The sequence below is a fragment of the Macrosteles quadrilineatus genome, unplaced genomic scaffold (genome assembly GCF_028750875.1).
Source record: "Macrosteles quadrilineatus isolate MER2022 unplaced genomic scaffold, UCM_ALF_1.0 Scaffold_3__2_contigs__length_128488019, whole genome shotgun sequence".
NCBI lineage: Eukaryota > Metazoa > Arthropoda > Insecta > Hemiptera > Cicadellidae > Macrosteles > Macrosteles quadrilineatus.
In genome coordinates, this window is record NW_026542596.1 from 33,254,161 (window position 1) to 33,272,795 (window position 18,635).

General features: G+C 27.4%; 1 protein-coding gene across 1 annotated transcript in view; it reads right to left on the reverse strand.

Moving 5' to 3' along the window:
* The window catches only part of LOC128989094 (uncharacterized protein DDB_G0290685-like), a 65,734-nt gene that overhangs the window by 751 nt on the left and 46,348 nt on the right, over nt 1-18,635 (reverse strand). Inside the window, exons 19-25 of the mRNA XM_054410953.1 lie at nt 17,489-17,545; nt 15,597-15,653; nt 13,703-13,759; nt 9,918-9,974; nt 4,938-4,994; nt 3,362-3,418; nt 2,373-2,456 (exon numbers count right to left, since the gene is read on the reverse strand). Coding sequence (XP_054266928.1) covers nt 2,373-2,456; nt 3,362-3,418; nt 4,938-4,994; nt 9,918-9,974; nt 13,703-13,759; nt 15,597-15,653; nt 17,489-17,545 — 426 coding nt within the window. The remainder of the gene's footprint in view (nt 1-2,372; nt 2,457-3,361; nt 3,419-4,937; nt 4,995-9,917; nt 9,975-13,702; nt 13,760-15,596; nt 15,654-17,488; nt 17,546-18,635) is intronic.

Genomic DNA, 18,635 nt, shown 5'->3' on the forward strand with positions numbered 1-18,635 from the left:
ATAACATTATTGTGTTCACCAGTGACACCGGTAAGTAGGCTAGGTGTGGGTGGACTCTTTCATTATTGCGCTCATGTTTACTCATCCCGTTACGCGCAGAATAAGCGTACTACTAGTTTATTACAAAGCTATCCAACAATTAAGGATTATTAAACTCAATTTTGATCGAATATCTACGGGATTTAAAGCCGCATATGTAGAGAGAGAAATACACATTTTACTGGACCGTATAAAGTTTTAGCCAACTGAGCTTCCATGCACCATTCGCAGAACGTAACAACTACTGCTCAAAGATAATTATATATTTATTATTTGACATCAAACATTAAAATGTTTCAAAACCCATTCTAAACATTATTTCATCTACAAAATATATCTATGCTTATATTTAAATAGTTCAAAATTTGAAAAAGGTTGCTCAAAATTATAGATTAGTCCTATTATAAACTTAAAAATATAACATAAAACAAAAGTAGAAATTGTGTTTTTATCGATTGTTACGTTATTTAAATAAATTAATTTTTTTTAAATAATATTCGCTGATTATCTTTTTAATTCTTTTCGTATACTCGTATTATTCCGTAAAAAGTTTGCGTCTTAAAAAGAAAATTTACTATTAATAGTCTTAAATTCTCTATATATTTAAAAACAAATATTTAAATAAGTTTCGAAAGTGATTTAAACCATATTAAACTCAGTAAAGTAGTCGACTTAACATACTACACACCAGGATAAACATTTTCCTGGAATGTGTAGAGTCTTAGCCACCCGAGCTACCATTCACCATTGGCAGAACGTAACAACTACTGCTCAAAGATAATACTATAATTATTTTACATAAAACGCATGTTGTAGACGTATCTTATTATGAATTGTTTGTATTTATTAACACAATATATTACCTTTTTTACAGTAGTGGATTTGTTTTTAATTTCGTGTGCATATTATTTAGCAAATAAAAAACTAACCAAATAGGTTTTCTTACAATTTAATTTCTTACCTTCATCATTGTTCATTTTGACATTTCCCGAACATATTGCACCGCCATCTTGATATCCTGTAATAAAACAATCAGCAGTCTAAGAATAACTTATGTAATGCTAGAAGCTAGTATGAGTTGGATACATGTTTTTATAACTTATATATTAATAATTTTTTAAACCCATTCTTAGTTCATTTACGTCTATAAATATCCATCCTAACATTAAAATAGTTCAAAAATTGATAGAGGTTGCTTAAAATAATAGATTATTTTATAATTAAAAATTAAAACATAAAAAAAGTAGAAATTGGGTTTTCATTGACTGTTACGTTAATGAAATAAATTTAAAAAATATTCACTGCTTAGCTTATGAATTTTTTTCGTATATACCATTCAATTCTGTAAAAGTTTCTGAAGTAAGAATAAATTTTACTATTAACATTCTACGCATTCTCTATCTATTTCAATAAAATATTTAAATAGTTTTCGAAAGAAAATGAAATAATGTTAAACTCGGTAAAGAATCGGCTTTCAAAAGCGTAAGATAACCTTGACATTAGCTTATCCCTCTAGAATAGTTATTTTACAACAAATAATAATCTTAATTATTAATTACAGCTATTCAATACTAAAAAGTTATTTAACTTAATTTTGATTAGATATAAAGGGGATTTGATATTGCGTATGTAGAGAGACCTCAACATTTTACTGGACTGTGTAAAGTCTTAGCCACTTGAGCTACCATGCACAATCGGCAAACCGGAACAACTACTGCTCAAAGAAAACACTTTAATTAATTAATATAAAAGACAAGTAGTAGACGTTTCTTATTATAAATTGTTTTTATTTATATTTCAGGTGCACATTTTTTAGCAATATAAATTAACCCAAATAGGTTTTGTTACGATTTAATTTTTTACCTTCATCATTATTCATTTTGACTTTTTTCCAGCCCATTGAACCACCATCTTCATATCCTGTAATAAAGCAATCAGCAGTCTAAGAATAACTTTCGTGACGGTAGAAAATAGAATGAGTTGGATACATGATTTTATAGATGAAATTTTGATAATTTTTTAAACCTATTCTTAACTTTTTTACGAATATAAAATATATCCATCATTACATTAATATATTTTAAAATTTGAAAAAGGTTGCTGAAATTAATAGATTATTTAAAACTTAAAAATCAAGACAGTAAACAAAAGGAAAAATTGTGTGTTTATCGACTGTTACGTTATTTAAATAAATAAAAAATTTGTAAATAATAGTCGCTGCTTAGCTTTTAAATTCTTTTCGTATATACCATTCCGTAAAAGGTTCCGTCGTAAAAAGAAAATTTCTGTTAATATTCTTAGCATTCTCAATTTGTTATGATTTAATTTTTTACCTTCATCATTGTTCATTTTGTCTTTTTTCCACCCTATTGAATCAACATCCTCACATCCTCCCATTGAACCACCATCTTTATATCCTGTAATAAAACAATCAACAGTCTAAGAATAATTTTCGTCACGGTAGGAAATAGAATGAGTTGGACACAATGATTTTTTAGATGATATTTTGATAATTTTTTAAACCCATTCTTAACTTTTTACGTCTATAAAATATATCCATCCTTACATTAATATAGTTTAAAATATGAAAAAAGTTGCTTAAAATAATAGATTATTCAAAACTTAAAAATCAAAACAATGAATAAAAGTAGAAATTGTGTTTTTATCGACTGTTAAGTTATTTAAATAAATTAAAATTTTTTAAATTATAATATTCGTTGCTTAGCTTTTAAATTGTTTTCGTATATACCATTCCGTAAGAGGTTCCGTCGTAAAAAGAAAATTTACTATTAATATTCTTAGCATTCTCTATCTATTTCAAAAAAATATTTAAATAGTTTTCGAAAGTAATTTTAACCATGTTAAACTCAGTAAAGTAGTCGACTTCCAAAAGCGTAAGATAACCTTAGGCATTAGGTTATCCCTCTAGAAGAGTTAAGCCTCAACAATTAATGATCTCAATTTTTTATTACAAATCCATCTAATAATTAAAAGTTATTAAATTTAATTTTGATTGGATATCAACGGGATTTGATACTGCGTATGTAGAGAGATCTCAACATTTTACTAGGAATGTATATAGTCTTAGCCACCCGAGCTACCATGCACCATTGGCAGAACGTAACAACTACTGCTTAAAGATAATACTATAATTACATTACATAAAACGCAAGTTGTAGACGTATCTAATTATGAAATGTTTGTATTTATTAACACAATATATGACTTTTTTACCGTAGTAGTTTTGTTTTTAATTTCATGTGCATATTATTTAGCAATATAAAAGTACCCAAATAGGTTTTATTAAAATTTAATTTCTTACCTTCATCTTTGTTCATTTTGACTTTTTCCCAACCTCTTACACCGCCATCTTGATATCCTGTAATAAAAAAATCAGCAGTCTAAGAATAACTTATGTAATGCTAGAAGTTAGTACGACTTTGATACATGTTTTTATAAATTATATTTTGATAATTTTTAATAATAGATTATTTTAAACTAAAATACCCCCGCCACAGCAAACCTGCCGACTAAGCGAATTTCCATTTGTCTGAATTGATTTTCAGTTAAATATATTTTAATAACATTAGGTTTAACGAGTACCTAGGTTTGCTGCTACAAGGAAACTAATAAAGTGTGTTTTTGAGTAAAATATTGATAGCTTAGTACAAAATAAATACATTTGCCAAGTTTGATCAAATTATATCCATAAACAAGCAAACTACAACATTTGACAATATTCTCCAAAAGAATAACATGGGAATTTTAAATTTACAATTTTTTTAATTTTCTCCGTTACTAACAATCGAACAAAAATACTTTTATATAATAAATTATTTGTTTTTTTAAGCTCTCTAAAAAAGTCTAAAGAGAAATTGGGAAATTTTGTGTTTTGAGGGTCAAAACCCCCCATAAAGCCCCGTTCCCATGGTCCGATTGTGCTGGTTCGCAAACTCATTCAAGTTTATCCCACTTTACACCTTTAAACCAAATTTCATCAAAATCGGACAAAAATTACTCAAGTTATTGCGTTCGTGGACGTATATATATATATATATATATATATATATATATATATAAGTCTATATGTATATATATATATACATATATAAAAATTTGAAGGAATCGTGTTTTTGGACTCTGGGGACATCAAAATGAAAAAGTAAATCGGTCCTGGGTCTAGGTCTTACCGTGCCACCTACGGTAATAGCTACTTCCCTATAGGGAAATTCGCTAAAATTAAAACATAAAACAAAAGTAGAAATTGGGGTTTAATCGACTGTTACGTTAATTAAATAAGAGTAAAAAAATTTAAAAAATATTCACTGCTTAGCTTTTGAACTCTTTTTGTATATACCATTCCGTAAAAGTTGCTGTCGTAAGAATAAATTTTCATTTTAACATTCTACGCATTCTCTATTTATAAAAAAAAAAAAAATTAAATAGTTTTTGAAAGTAAATGAAACCATGTTAAACTCAGTAAAGTAGTCGGTTTCCAAAAGCGTAAGATAACATTGACATTAGCTTATCCCTCTAGAATAGTTATCCCACAACAAATAATAATCTCAATTTATCTATTAACAGCTATCCAATAATAAAAAGTTATTCAACTTAATGTTGATTTGATATAAACAGGATTTGTTAAGGCGTATGAAGAGAGACCTCAACATTTTACTGGACTGTGTAAAGTCTTAGCCACCTGAGCTACCATGCACAATCGGCAGAACGGGACAACTACTGCTCAAAGATAACACTATAATTCATTACCATAAAACGCAAGTTTTTGACAATTCTTATTATGAATCGTTTTTATTTATTATTTAATTTATATTTCATTTGCATTTTTCTTAGCGATATAAAACTATCCAAATAAGTTTTGTTACGATTTAATTTTTTACCTCCATCATTGTTCATTTGGTCATTTTTCCACCCCATTGAACCACCATCTTCATATCCTGTAATAAAACAATCATCAGGCTAAGAATAACTTTCGTCACGGTAGAAAATAGAATGAGTTAGATACATGATTTTATAGATAGTATAATGATAATTTTTAACTTTTATTAAATTTTTACGCATATAAAATATATCCATCCTTACATTAATATAGTTTAAAATTTGAAAAAGGTTGCTTAAAATAATAGATTATTTAAAACTTAAAAATCAAAACAATAAACAAAAGTAGAAATTGTGTTTTTATCGACTGTTACGTTATTTAAATAAATTAAAATTTTTTTAAATAATATTCGCTGCTTAGCTTTTAAATTTTTTTCGTATATAACATTCCGTAAAAGGTTCCGTCGTAAAAAGACAAATTTTCTATTAATATTCTAAGCATTCTCTATCTATTTCAAAAAAATATTTAAATAGTTTTCGAAAGTAATTTTAACCATGTTAAACTCAGTAAAGTAGTCGACTTCCAAAAGCGTAAGATAACCTTAGGCATTAGGTTATCCCTCTAGAAGAGTTAAGCCTCAACAATTAATGATCTAAATTTTATTATTACAAATCTATTCAATAATTAAAAATTATTGAAATTGAATTTTGATTGCATATCAACGGGATTTGATACTGCGTATGTAGAGAGATCTCAACATTTTACTGGAATGTGTGGAGTCTTAGCCACCCGAGCTACCATGCACCATTGGCAGAACGTAACAACTACTGCTCAAAGATAATACTATAATTATTTTACATAAAACGCAAGTTGTATACGTATCTTATTATAAATTGTTTGTATTTATTAACACAATATATGATTTTTTTACAGTAGTGGTTTTGTTTTTAATTTCATGTGCAGATTAATTAGCAATATAATACATGATTTTATAGATGATATTTTGATAATTTTTCAAACCCATTCTTAACTTTTTTAAGTATATAAAATATATCTATCCTTACATTAATATAGTTTGAAATTTGAAAACGGTTGCTTAAAATAAAAGAATTTTTAGAACTTAAAAATCAAATAAACAAAACTTCATGTTGTTTCTTGTCTCAGGATTACTGTTTTTAGTTTAAACAAAAGACTTAGTTAAATGCAAAAACAAGAGATAAAAAAATGTATTAAGAACAATAAACAGGAAAATAATTTGATTATAAATAAGGCGGACAACGGTAACTCTCTAGTCGCCATGTACAAAAATGATTATAATACTAAGGTTTTAGATTTTATCAACATTAACACAACAATTAACAATAAACAAAACTTCATGTTGTTTCTTGTCTCAGGATTACTGTTTTTAGTTCAAACAAAAGACTCAGTTAAATGCAAAAACAAGAGGTAAAAAAAATGTATTAAGAACAATAAACAGGAAAATAATTTGATTATAAATAAGGCGGACAACGGTAACTCTCTAGTCGCCATGTACAAAAATGATTATAATACTAAGGTTTTAGATTTTATCAACAAAAACAACTTAGAGAGACTCAACAAAGATCCGACAGCCAAGTTTACAAAAACCTTAAATACTGCTCTAAATAAAAGTGTAACACTATTCACCGACACAGAAATCAGGAGATTAAAACCCATCAACGCCAAAGCACCACAACTCAAAGGCCAACCGAAATTGCATAAAGATCAAATTTCCATTCGCCCTCTAGTGAACTACATGCTAGCACCCAGCTACCAAGTCGCTAAAAGCCTAGAAAGGATAATTAAACAACAAATTATTTTACCTAACAGTCATAGCCTAATTAACAGTATTGATTTGATTCACAAAACTAGTACCACTGAATTCAAACCTAGATATACACTGGCATCGCTGGACATAGTTAATTTATACACAAATGTACCCGTGGCATATACAATTCATAGAAGACAGTCTAAAGAGCAATTCTAATCTTTGTGAGGAAGCCATTAATGAACTCATCACATTAACAAAAATAGTAACCCAATAGAACTACTTTACTTTTAACAATGAATATTATATACAAAACGATGGACTAGCAATGGGATCGCCTCTTTTAGGAATCCTAGCTGAAATATATCTGAAAAGTTTCGAAAACAATAACATATAGACTGATAACAACCGCTAAAAAGATAAGATTGAATTTTACTACCGTTATATCGATGACATCGCAATCTTGTATGATGGCAACGTAAGACAACTAGAGATATTTACTAAGTATATAAATATAATAAACCCTAGCCTACAGTTTACCATAGAATTGAAAATCAACGACAGGTTAAACTTTCTTGATATAACATTAATTAAAACAGAAAACTCATTTGAATTTGATATTTATAGAAAACCTACGCTAACCGACAAAACCATACATGCAACTTCACACCATGCCACAAAACAAAAAAATGGCAGCATATAACAGGTTTGTTCACCGGTTGCTCACCGTCCCATTAAGCCAAGATAATTTTAACAAAGAATTAAACACGATCAAATACATTGCCCAATGAGATGGGTTTAAAACCACCACGATTGATAAACTTATCAAAAAACTATTAAAGAAAAAAGCCAATGATAACAGATTAGATAGCCCAATTGACAAAATTTTTGTAACATCAGAGTATGGTACAAGGCTACAGAATATACTGAAAAACGAATTAAAAAATAAAAACATTGGGATAGCGTTTAGGACTTCCAACAAACTACATCGATTACTAAATCCATCGTCCAGTAATAATCTAGAAACACAGGAAAAAACTGGAGTTTACAGATTATCTTGTGATGATTGCAATAGTTTTTATATAGGACAAACCGGCCGTGCTTTCAAAACCAGATTCAAAGAACACCTCCCAAAAGCAAAAAAAATCATTTAAAATCCAATTATGCAGCCCATCTGATTAATGAAAATCATAACTATACAAATTTTGAAACAAACCCCTACATTTTTGCACAAAAGGAAGCTTCATGAACGCCATAGAAGAATACGAGATATACAAAGCAACGAAAGGCCATAGTAATGATCTATTAAACGACAAACTAAAGTTCCAGTCAAATGCATTGTATGATACTGTAATAGCTAACCAGGAACAGCTGACCGGCAAGGGACAAAGTTCGCGACACCAACCTTCACCGCTGCAGTCATAACAAACCTGTCCAAGTGCGCGCACGCGGTTCGTAGGCCTACTTATTTTTCGTATGTATGTTTGTAAAAATTATATTTATTTTACGACCTCTGATGAGTGATAAGTGTTCTTGAAGACCTGATGATGAAGCTATTAATGCTTCGAAACGCGTAGTCTCGACAGACAGCCTTTGGATTACTCTGGCAGATCCAGGTAACATTATACCTTTTATAATCTAATAAACAAAAGTAGAAATTGTGTTTTTATCGACTGTTACGTTATTTAAATAAATTAATTTTTTTAAATAATATTCGCTGCTTAGCTTTTAAATTCTTTTCGTATATACCATTCCGTAAAAGGTTCCGTCGTAAAAAGACAAATTTTCTATTAATATTCTAAGCATTCTCTATCTATTTCAAAAACATATTTAAATAGTTTTCGAAAGTAATTTTAACCATGTTAAACTCAGTGAAGTAGTCGACTTCCAAATGCGTAAGATAACCTTAGGCATTTGGTTATCCCTCTAGAAGAGTTAAGCCTCAACAATTAATGATCTAAATTTTATTATTACAAATCTATTCAATAATTAAAAATTATTGAAATTGAATTTTGATTGCATATCAACGGGATTTGATACTGCGTATGTAGAGAGATCTCAACATTTTACTGGAATGTGTGGAGTCTTAGCCACCCGAGCTACCATGCACCATTGGCAGAACGAAACAACTACTGCCCAAAGATAATACTATAATTATTTTACATAAAACGCAAGTTGTAGACGTATCTTATCATGAAATGTTTGTATTTATTAACAGAATAGATGACCTCTTTTACAGTAGTGGTTTTGTTTTTAATTTCATGTGCATATTAATTAGCAATATAAAACTAACCAAATAGGTTTTCTTACAATTTAATTTCTTACCTTCTTCATTGTTCATTTTTCCTCTTGTCCATCCATCAGCGATATCTTGATATCATGTAATAAAACAATCAGAAGTCTAAGAATAACTTATGTAACGCTATAAGCTAGTATAAGTTAGATATATGTTTTTATAAATTATATTTTGATAATTTTTTAAACCCATTCTTAGATCCTTTACGTCTATAAAATATATCCATTTATACATAAAAAAAGTTCAAAAATTAATAAATGTTGCTTAAAATAATACATTATTTTAAACTTAAAAATTAAAACATAAACTAAAAGTAGAAATTTGGTTTTTATCGACTGTTTCGTTAATTAAAAAAATTTGAAAAATTTAAAAAATATTCACTGTTAGCTTTTGTATTATTTTGGAAAAAAAATTCCTTAAAATTTTCTGTCGTAAGCATAAATTTTCCTTTTAACATTCTACGCATTCTCTATCTATTTAAAAAAAATTATATATATACTTAAATAGTTTTCGAAAGTAAATAAAACCATGTTAAACTCAGTAAAGTAGTCGGCATCCAAAAGTGTAAGATAACCTTGACATTAGCTTATCCCTCTAGAATAGTTATCCCACAACAAATAATAATCTCAATTTATCTATTAACAGCTATCCAATAATAAAAAGTTATTTAACTTAATTTTGATTAGATATACACGGGATTTGATACTATGTATGCAGAGAGACCTCAACATTTTACTGGACTGTGTAAAGTCTTAGCCACCTGAGCTACCATGCACAATCGGCAGAACAGGACACCTACTGCTCAAAGATAACACTATAATTAATTACCATAAAAGGCAAGTTTTTGACGTTTCTTATTATGAATTGTTTTTATTTATTATTTTATTTATATTTCATGTGCATATTTCTTAGCGATATAAAACTACCCAAATAAGTTTTTTTACGATTTAATTTTTTACCTTCATCACTGTTCATTTTGTCTTTTTTCCACCCCTTTGAACCACCATCTTCATATCCTGTAATAAAACAATCAGCAGTCTAAAAATAACTTTCGTCATGGAAGGAAATAGAATGAGTTGGATACATGATTTTATAGATGATATTATGATAATTTTTTTAACCCATTCTTAACTTTTTACGTCTATAAAATATATCCATCCGTACATTAATATAGTTTAAAATATGAAAAAGATTGCTTAAAATAATAGTTTATTTAATACTTAAAAATCAAAACAATAAACAAAAGTAGAAATTGTGTTTTTATCGACTGTTACGTTATTTAAATAAATTAATTTTTTTAAATAATAATATTCGCTGCTTAGCTTTTAAATTGTTTTCGTATATAACATTCCGTAAAAGGTTTCGTCGTAAAAAGACAAATTTTCTATTAATATTCTAAGCATTCTCTATCTATTTCAAAAACATATTTAAATAGTTTTCGAAAGTAATTTTAACCATGTTAAACTCAGTGAAGTAGTCGACTTCCAAATGCGTAAGATAACCTTAGGCATTTGGTTATCCCTCTAGAAGAGTTAAGCCTCAACAATTAATGATCTAAATTTTATTATTACAAATCTATTCAATAATTAAAAATTATTGAAATTGAATTTTGATTGCATATCAACGGGATTTGATACTGCGTATGTAGAGAGATCTCAACATTTTACTGGAATGTGTGGAGTCTTAGCCACCCGAGCTACCATGCACCATTGGCAGAACGAAACAACTACTGCCCAAAGATAATACTATAATTATTTTACATAAAACGCAAGTTGTAGACGTATCTTATCATGAAATGTTTGTATTTATTAACAGAATAGATGACCTCTTTTACAGTAGTGGTTTTGTTTTTAATTTCATGTGCATATTAATTAGCAATATAAAACTAACCAAATAGGTTTTCTTACAATTTAATTTCTTACCTTCTTCATTGTTCATTTTTCCTCTTGTCCATCCATCAGCGATATCTTGATATCATGTAATAAAACAATCAGAAGTCTAAGAATAACTTATGTAACGCTATAAGCTAGTATAAGTTAGATACATGTTTTTATAAATTATATTTTGATAATTTTTTAAACCCATTCTTAGATCCTTTACGTCTATAAAATATATCCATTTATACATAAAAAAAGTTCAAAAATTAATAAATGTTGCTTAAAATAATACATTATTTTAAACTTAAAAATTAAAACATAAACTAAAAGTAGAAATTTGGTTTTTATCGACTGTTTCGTTAATTAAAAAAATTTGAAAAATTTAAAAAATATTCACTGTTAGCTTTTGTATTATTTTGGAAAAAAAATTCCTTAAAATTTTCTGTCGTAAGCATAAATTTTCCTTTTAACATTCTACGCATTCTCTATCTATTTAAAAAAATATATATATATACTTAAATAGTTTTCGAAAGTAAATAAAACCATGTTAAACTCAGTAAAGTAGTCGGCATCCAAAAGTGTAAGATAACCTTGACATTAGCTTATCCCTCTAGAATAGTTATCCCACAACAAATAATAATCTCAATTTATCTATTAACAGCTATCCAATAATAAAAAGTTATTTAACTTAATTTTGATTAGATATACACGGGATTTGATACTATGTATGCAGAGAGACCTCAACATTTTACTGGACTGTGTAAAGTCTTAGCCACCTGAGCTACCATGCACAATCGGCAGAACAGGACACCTACTGCTCAAAGATAACACTATAATTAATTACCATAAAAGGCAAGTTTTTGACGTTTCTTATTATGAATTGTTTTTATTTATTATTTTATTTATATTTCATGTGCATATTTCTTAGCGATATAAAACTACCGAAATGAGTTTTTTTACGATTTAATTTTTTACCTTCATCACTGTTCATTTTGTATTTTTTCCACCCCTTTGAACCACCATCTTCATATCCTGTAATAAAACAATCAGCAGTCTAAAAATAACTTTCGTCATGGAAGGAAATAGAATGAGTTGGATACATGATTTTATAGATGATATTATGATAATTTTTTTAACCCATTCTTAACTTTTTACGTCTATAAAATATATCCATCCGTACATTAATATAGTTTAAAATATGAAAAAGATTGCTTAAAATAATAGTTTATTTAATACTTAAAAATCAAAACAATAAACAAAAGTAGATATTGTGTTTTTATCGACTGTTACGTTATTTAAATAAATTAATTTTTTTAAATAATAATATTCGCTGCTTAGCTTTTAAATTGTTTTCGTATATAACATTCCGTAAAAGGTTCCGTCGTAAAAAGACAAATTTTCTATTAATATTCTAAGCATTCTCTATCTATTTCAAAAAAATATTTAAATAGTTTTCGAAAGTAATTTTAACCATGTTAAACTCAGTGAAGTAGTCGACTTCCAAATGCGTAAGATAACCTTAGGCATTTGGTTATCCCTCTAGAAGAGTTAAGCCTCAACAATTAATGATCTAAATTTTATTATTACAAATCTATTCAATAATTAAAAATTATTGAAATTGAATTTTGATTGCATATCAACGGGATTTGATACTGCGTATGTAGAGAGATCTCAACATTTTACTGGAATGTGTGGAGTCTTAGCCACCCGAGCTACCATGCACCATTGGCAGAACGAAACAACTACTGCCCAAAGATAATACTATAATTATTTTACATAAAACGCAAGTTGTAGACGTATCTTATCATGAAATGTTTGTATTTATTAACAGAATAGATGACCTCTTTTACAGTAGTGGTTTTGTTTTTAATTTCATGTGCATATTAATTAGCAATATAAAACTAACCAAATAGGTTTTCTTACAATTTAATTTCTTACCTTCTTCATTGTTCATTTTTCCTCTTGTCCATCCATCAGCGATATCTTGATATCATGTAATAAAACAATCAGAAGTCTAAGAATAACTTATGTAACGCTATAAGCTAGTATAAGTTAGATACATGTTTTTATAAATTATATTTTGATAATTTTTTAAACCCATTCTTAGATCCTTTACGTCTATAAAATATATCCATTTATACATAAAAAAAGTTCAAAAATTAATAAATGTTGCTTAAAATAATACATTATTTTAAACTTAAAAATTAAAACATAAACTAAAAGTAGAAATTTGGTTTTTATCGACTGTTTCGTTAATTAAAAAAATTTGAAAAATTTAAAAAATATTCACTGTTAGCTTTTGTATTATTTTGGAAAAAAATTCCTTAAAATTTTCTGTCGTAAGCATAAATTTTCCTTTTAACATTCTACGCATTCTCTATCTATTTAAAAAAAAAAATATATATACTTGAATAGTTTTCGAAAGTAAATAAAACCATGTTAAACTCAGTAAAGTAGTCGGCATCCAAAAGTGTAAGATAACCTTGACATTAGCTTATCCCTCTAGAATAGTTATCCCACAACAAATAATAATCTCAATTTATCTATTAACAGCTATCCAATAATAAAAAGTTATTTAACTTAATTTTGATTAGATATACACGGGATTTGATACTATGTATGCAGAGAGACCTCAACATTTTACTGGACTGTGTAAAGTCTTAGCCACCTGAGCTACCATGCACAATCGGCAGAACAGGACACCTACTGCTCAAAGATAACACTATAATTAATTACCATAAAAGGCAAGTTTTTGACGTTTCTTATTATGAATTGTTTTTATTTATTATTTTATTTATATTTCATGTGCATATTTCTTAGCGATATAAAACTACCCAAATAAGTTTTTTTACGATTTAATTTTTTACCTTCATCACTGTTCATTTTGTCTTTTTTCCACCCCTTTGAACCACCATCTTCATATCCTGTAATAAAACAATCAGCAGTCTAAAAATAACTTTCGTCATGGAAGGAAATAGAATGAGTTGGATACATGATTTTATAGATGATATTATGATAATTTTTTTAACCCATTCTTAACTTTTTACGTCTATAAAATATATCCATCCGTACATAAATATAGTTTAAAATATGAAAAAGATTGCTTAAAATAATAGTTTATTTAAAACTTAAAAATCAAAACAATAAACAAAAGTAGAAATTGTGTTTTTATCGAGTGTTACGTTATTTAAATAAACTAAATTTTTTTAAATAATAATATTCGCTGCTTAGCTTTTAAATTGTTTTCGTATATAACATTCCGTAAAAGGTTCCGTCGTAAAAAGACAAATTTTCTATTAATATTCTAAGCATTCTCTATCTATTTCAAAAAAATATTTAAATAGTTTTCGAAAGTAATTTTAACCATGTTAAACTCAGTAAAGTAGTCGACTTCCAAAAGCGTAAGATAACCTTAGGCATTAGGTTATCCCTCTAGAAGAGTTAAGCCTCAACAATTAATGATCTAAATTTTATTATTACAAATCTATTCAATAATTAAAAATTATTGAAATTGAATTTTGATTGCATATCAACGGGATTTGATACTGCGTATGTAGAGAGATCTCAACATTTTACTGGAATGTGTGGAGTCTTAGCCACCCGAGCTACCATGCACCATTGGCAGAACGAACAACTACTGCCCAAAGATAATACTATAATTATTTTACATAAAACGCAAGTTGTAGACGTATCTTATTATGAAATGTTTGTATTTATTAACAGAATAGATGACCTCTTTTACAGTAGTGGTTTTGTTTTTAATTTCATGTGCATATTAATTAGCAATATAAAACTAACCAAATAGGTTTTCTTACAATTTAATTTCTTACCTTCTTCATTGTTTATTTTGCCTCTTGTCCATCCATCAGCGATATCTTGATATCATGTAATAAAACAATCAGAAGTCTAAGAATAACTTATGTAACGCTATAAGCTAGTATAAGTTAGATACATGTTTTTATAAATTATATTTTGATAATTTTATAAACCCATTCTTAGATCCTTTACGTCTATAAAATATATCCATTTATACATAAAAAAAGTTCAAAAATTAATAAATGTTGCTTAAAATAATAGATTATTTTAAACTTAAAAATTAAAACATAAACTAAAAGTAGAAATTTGGTTTTTATCGACTGTTTCGTTAATTAAAAAAAATTGAAAAATTTGAAAAATATTCACTGTTAGCTTTTGTATTATTTTGGAAAAAAAAATCCTTAAAATTTTCTGTCGTAAGCATAAATTTTACTTTTAACATTCTACGCATTCTCTATCTATTTAAAAAAAATATATATATATACTTAAATAGTTTTCGAAAGTAAATAAAACCATGTTAAACTCAGTAAAGTAGTCGGCATCCAAAAGTGTAAGGTAACCTTGACATTAGCTTATCCCTCTAGAATAGTTATCCCACAACAAATAATAATCTCAATTTATCTATTAACAGCTATCCAATAATAAAAAGTTATTTAACTTAATTTTGATTAGATATACACGGGATTTGATACTATGTATGCAGAGAGACCTCAACATTTTACTGGACTGTGTAAAGTCTTAGCCACCTGAGCTACCATGCACAATCGGCAGAACAGGACACCTACTGCTCAAAGATAACACAATAATTAATTACCATAAAAGGCAAGTTTTTGACGTTTCTTATTATGAATTGTTTTTATTTATTATTTTATTTATATTTCATGTGCATATTTCTTAGCGATATAAAACTACCCAAATGAGTTTTTTTACGATTTAATTTTTTACCTTCATCACTGTTCATTTTGTCTTTTTTCCACCCCTTTGAACCACCATCTTCATATCCTGTAATAAAACAATCAGCAGTCTAAAAATAACTTTCGTCATGGAAGGAAATAGAATGAGTTGGATACATGATTTTATAGATGATATTATGATAATTTTTTTAACCCATTCTTAACTTTTTACGTCTATAAAATATATCCATCCGTACATTAATATAGTTTAAAATATGAAAAAGATTGCTTAAAATAATAGTTTATTTAAAACTTAAAAATCAAAACAATAAACAAAAGTAGAAATTGAGTTTTTATCGAGTGTTACGTTATTTAAATAAATTAAATTTTTTTAAATAATAATATTCGCTGCTTAGCTTTTAAATTGTTTTCGTATATAACATTCCGTAAAAGGTTCCGTCGTAAAAAGACAAATTTTCTATTAATATTCTAAGCATTCTCTATCTATTTCAAAAAAATATTTAAATAGTTTTCGAAAGTAATTTTAACCATGTTAAACTCAGTAAAGTAGTCGACTTCCAAAAGCGTAAGATAACCTTAGGCATTAGGTTATCCCTCTAGAAGAGTTAGGCCTCAACAATTAATGATCTAAATTTTATTATTACAAATCTATTCAATAATTAAAAATTATTGAAATTGAATTTTGATTGCATATCAACGGGATTTGATACTGCGTATGTAGAGATATCTCAACATTTTACTGGAATGTGTGGAGTCTTAGCCACCCGAGCTACCATGCACCATTGGCAGAACGAAACAACTACTGTCCAAAGATAATACTATAATTATTTTACATAAAACGCAAGTTGTAGACGTATCTTATTATGAAATGTTTGTATTTATTAACAGAATAGATGACCTCTTTTACAGTAGTGGTTTTGTTTTTAATTTCATGTGCATATTAATTAGCAATATAAAACTAACCAAATAGGTTTTCTTACAATTTAATTTCTTACCTTCTTCATTGTTCATTTTGCCTCTTGTCCATCCATCAGCGATATCTTGATATCATGTAATAAAACAATCAGAAGTCTAAGAATAACTTATGTAACGCTATAAGCTAGTATAAGTTAGATACATGTTTTTATAAATTATATTTTGATAATTTTTTAAACCCATTCTTAGATCCTTTACGTCTATAAAATATATCCATTTATACATAAAAAAAGTTCAAAAATTAATAAATGTTGCTTAAAATAATAGATTATTTTAAACTTAAAAATTAAAACATAAACTAAAAGTAGAAATTTGGTTTTTATCGACTGTTTCGTTAATTAAAAAAATTTGAAAAATTTGAAAAATATTCACTGTTAGCTTTTGTATTATTTTGGAAAAAAAAATCCTAAAAATTTTCTGTCGTAAGCATAAATTTTACTTTTAACATTCTACGCATTCTCTATCTATTTAAAAAAATATATAAATACTTAAATAGTTTTCGAAAGTAAATAAAACCATGTTAAACTCAGTAAAGTAGTCGGCATCCAAAAGTGTAAGATAACCTTGACATTAGCTTATCCCTCTAGAATAGTTATCCCACAAATAATAATAATCTCAATTTATCTATTAACAGCTATCCAATAATAAAAAGTTATTTAACTTAATTTTGATTAGATATACACGGGATTTGATACTATGTATGCAGAGAGACCTCAACATTTTACTGGACTGTGTAAAGTCTTAGCCACCTGAGCTACCATGCACAATCGGCAGAACAGGACACCTACTGCTCAAAGATAACACTATAATTAATTACCATAAAAGGCAAGTTTTTGACGTTTCTTATTATGAATTGTTTTTATTTATTATTTTATTTATATTTCATGTGCATATTTCTTAGCGATATAAAACTACCCAAATAAGTTTTTTTACGATTTAATTTTTTACCTTCATCACTGTTCATTTTGTCTTTTTTCCACCCCTTTGAACCACCATCTTCATATCCTGTAATAAAACAATCAGCAGTCTAAAAATAACTTTCGTCATGGAAGGAAATAGAATGAGTTGGATACATGATTTTATAGATGATATTATGATAATTTTTTTAACCCATTCTTAACTTTTTACGTCTATAAAATATATCCATTCGTACATTAATATAGTTTAAAATATGAAAAATATTGCTTAAAATAATAGTTTATTTAAAACTTAAAAATCAAAACAATAAACAAAAGTAGAAATTGTGTTTTTATCGAGTGTTACGTTATTTAAATAAATTAAATTTTTTTATATAATAATATTCGCTGCTTAGCTTTTAAATTGTTTTCGTATATAACATTCCGTAAAAGGTTCCGTCGTAAAAAGACAAATTTTCTATTAATATTCTAAGCATTCTCTATCTATTTCAAAAAAAAATATTTAAATAGTTTTCGAAAGTAATTTTAACCATGTTAAACTCAGTAAAGTAGTCGACTTCCAAAAGCGTAAGATAACCTTAGGCATTAGGTTATCCCTCTAGAAGAGTTAAGCCTCAACAATTAATGATCTAAATTTTATTATAACAAATCTATTCAATAATTAAAAATTATTGAAATTGAATTTTGATTGCATATCAACGGGATTTGATACTGCGTATGTAGAGAGATCTCAACATTTTACTGGAATGTGTGGAGTCTTAGCCACCCGAGCTACCATGCACCATTGGCAGAACGAAACAACTACTGCCCAAAGATAATACTATAATTATTTTACATAAAACGCAAGTTGTAGACGTATCTTATTATGAAATGTTTGTATTTATTAACAGAATAGATGACCTCTTTTACAGTAGTGGTTTTGTTTTTAATTTCATGTGCATATTAATTAGCAATATAAAACTAACCAAATAGGTTTTCTTACAATTTAATTTCTTACCTTCTTCATTGTTCATTTTGCCTCTTGTCCATCCATCAGCGATATCTTGATATCATGTAATAAAACAATCAGAAGTCTAAGAATAACTTATGTAACGCTATAAGCTAGTATAAGTTAGATACATGTTTTTATAAATTATATTTTGATAATTTTTTAAACCCATTCTTAGATCCTTTACGTC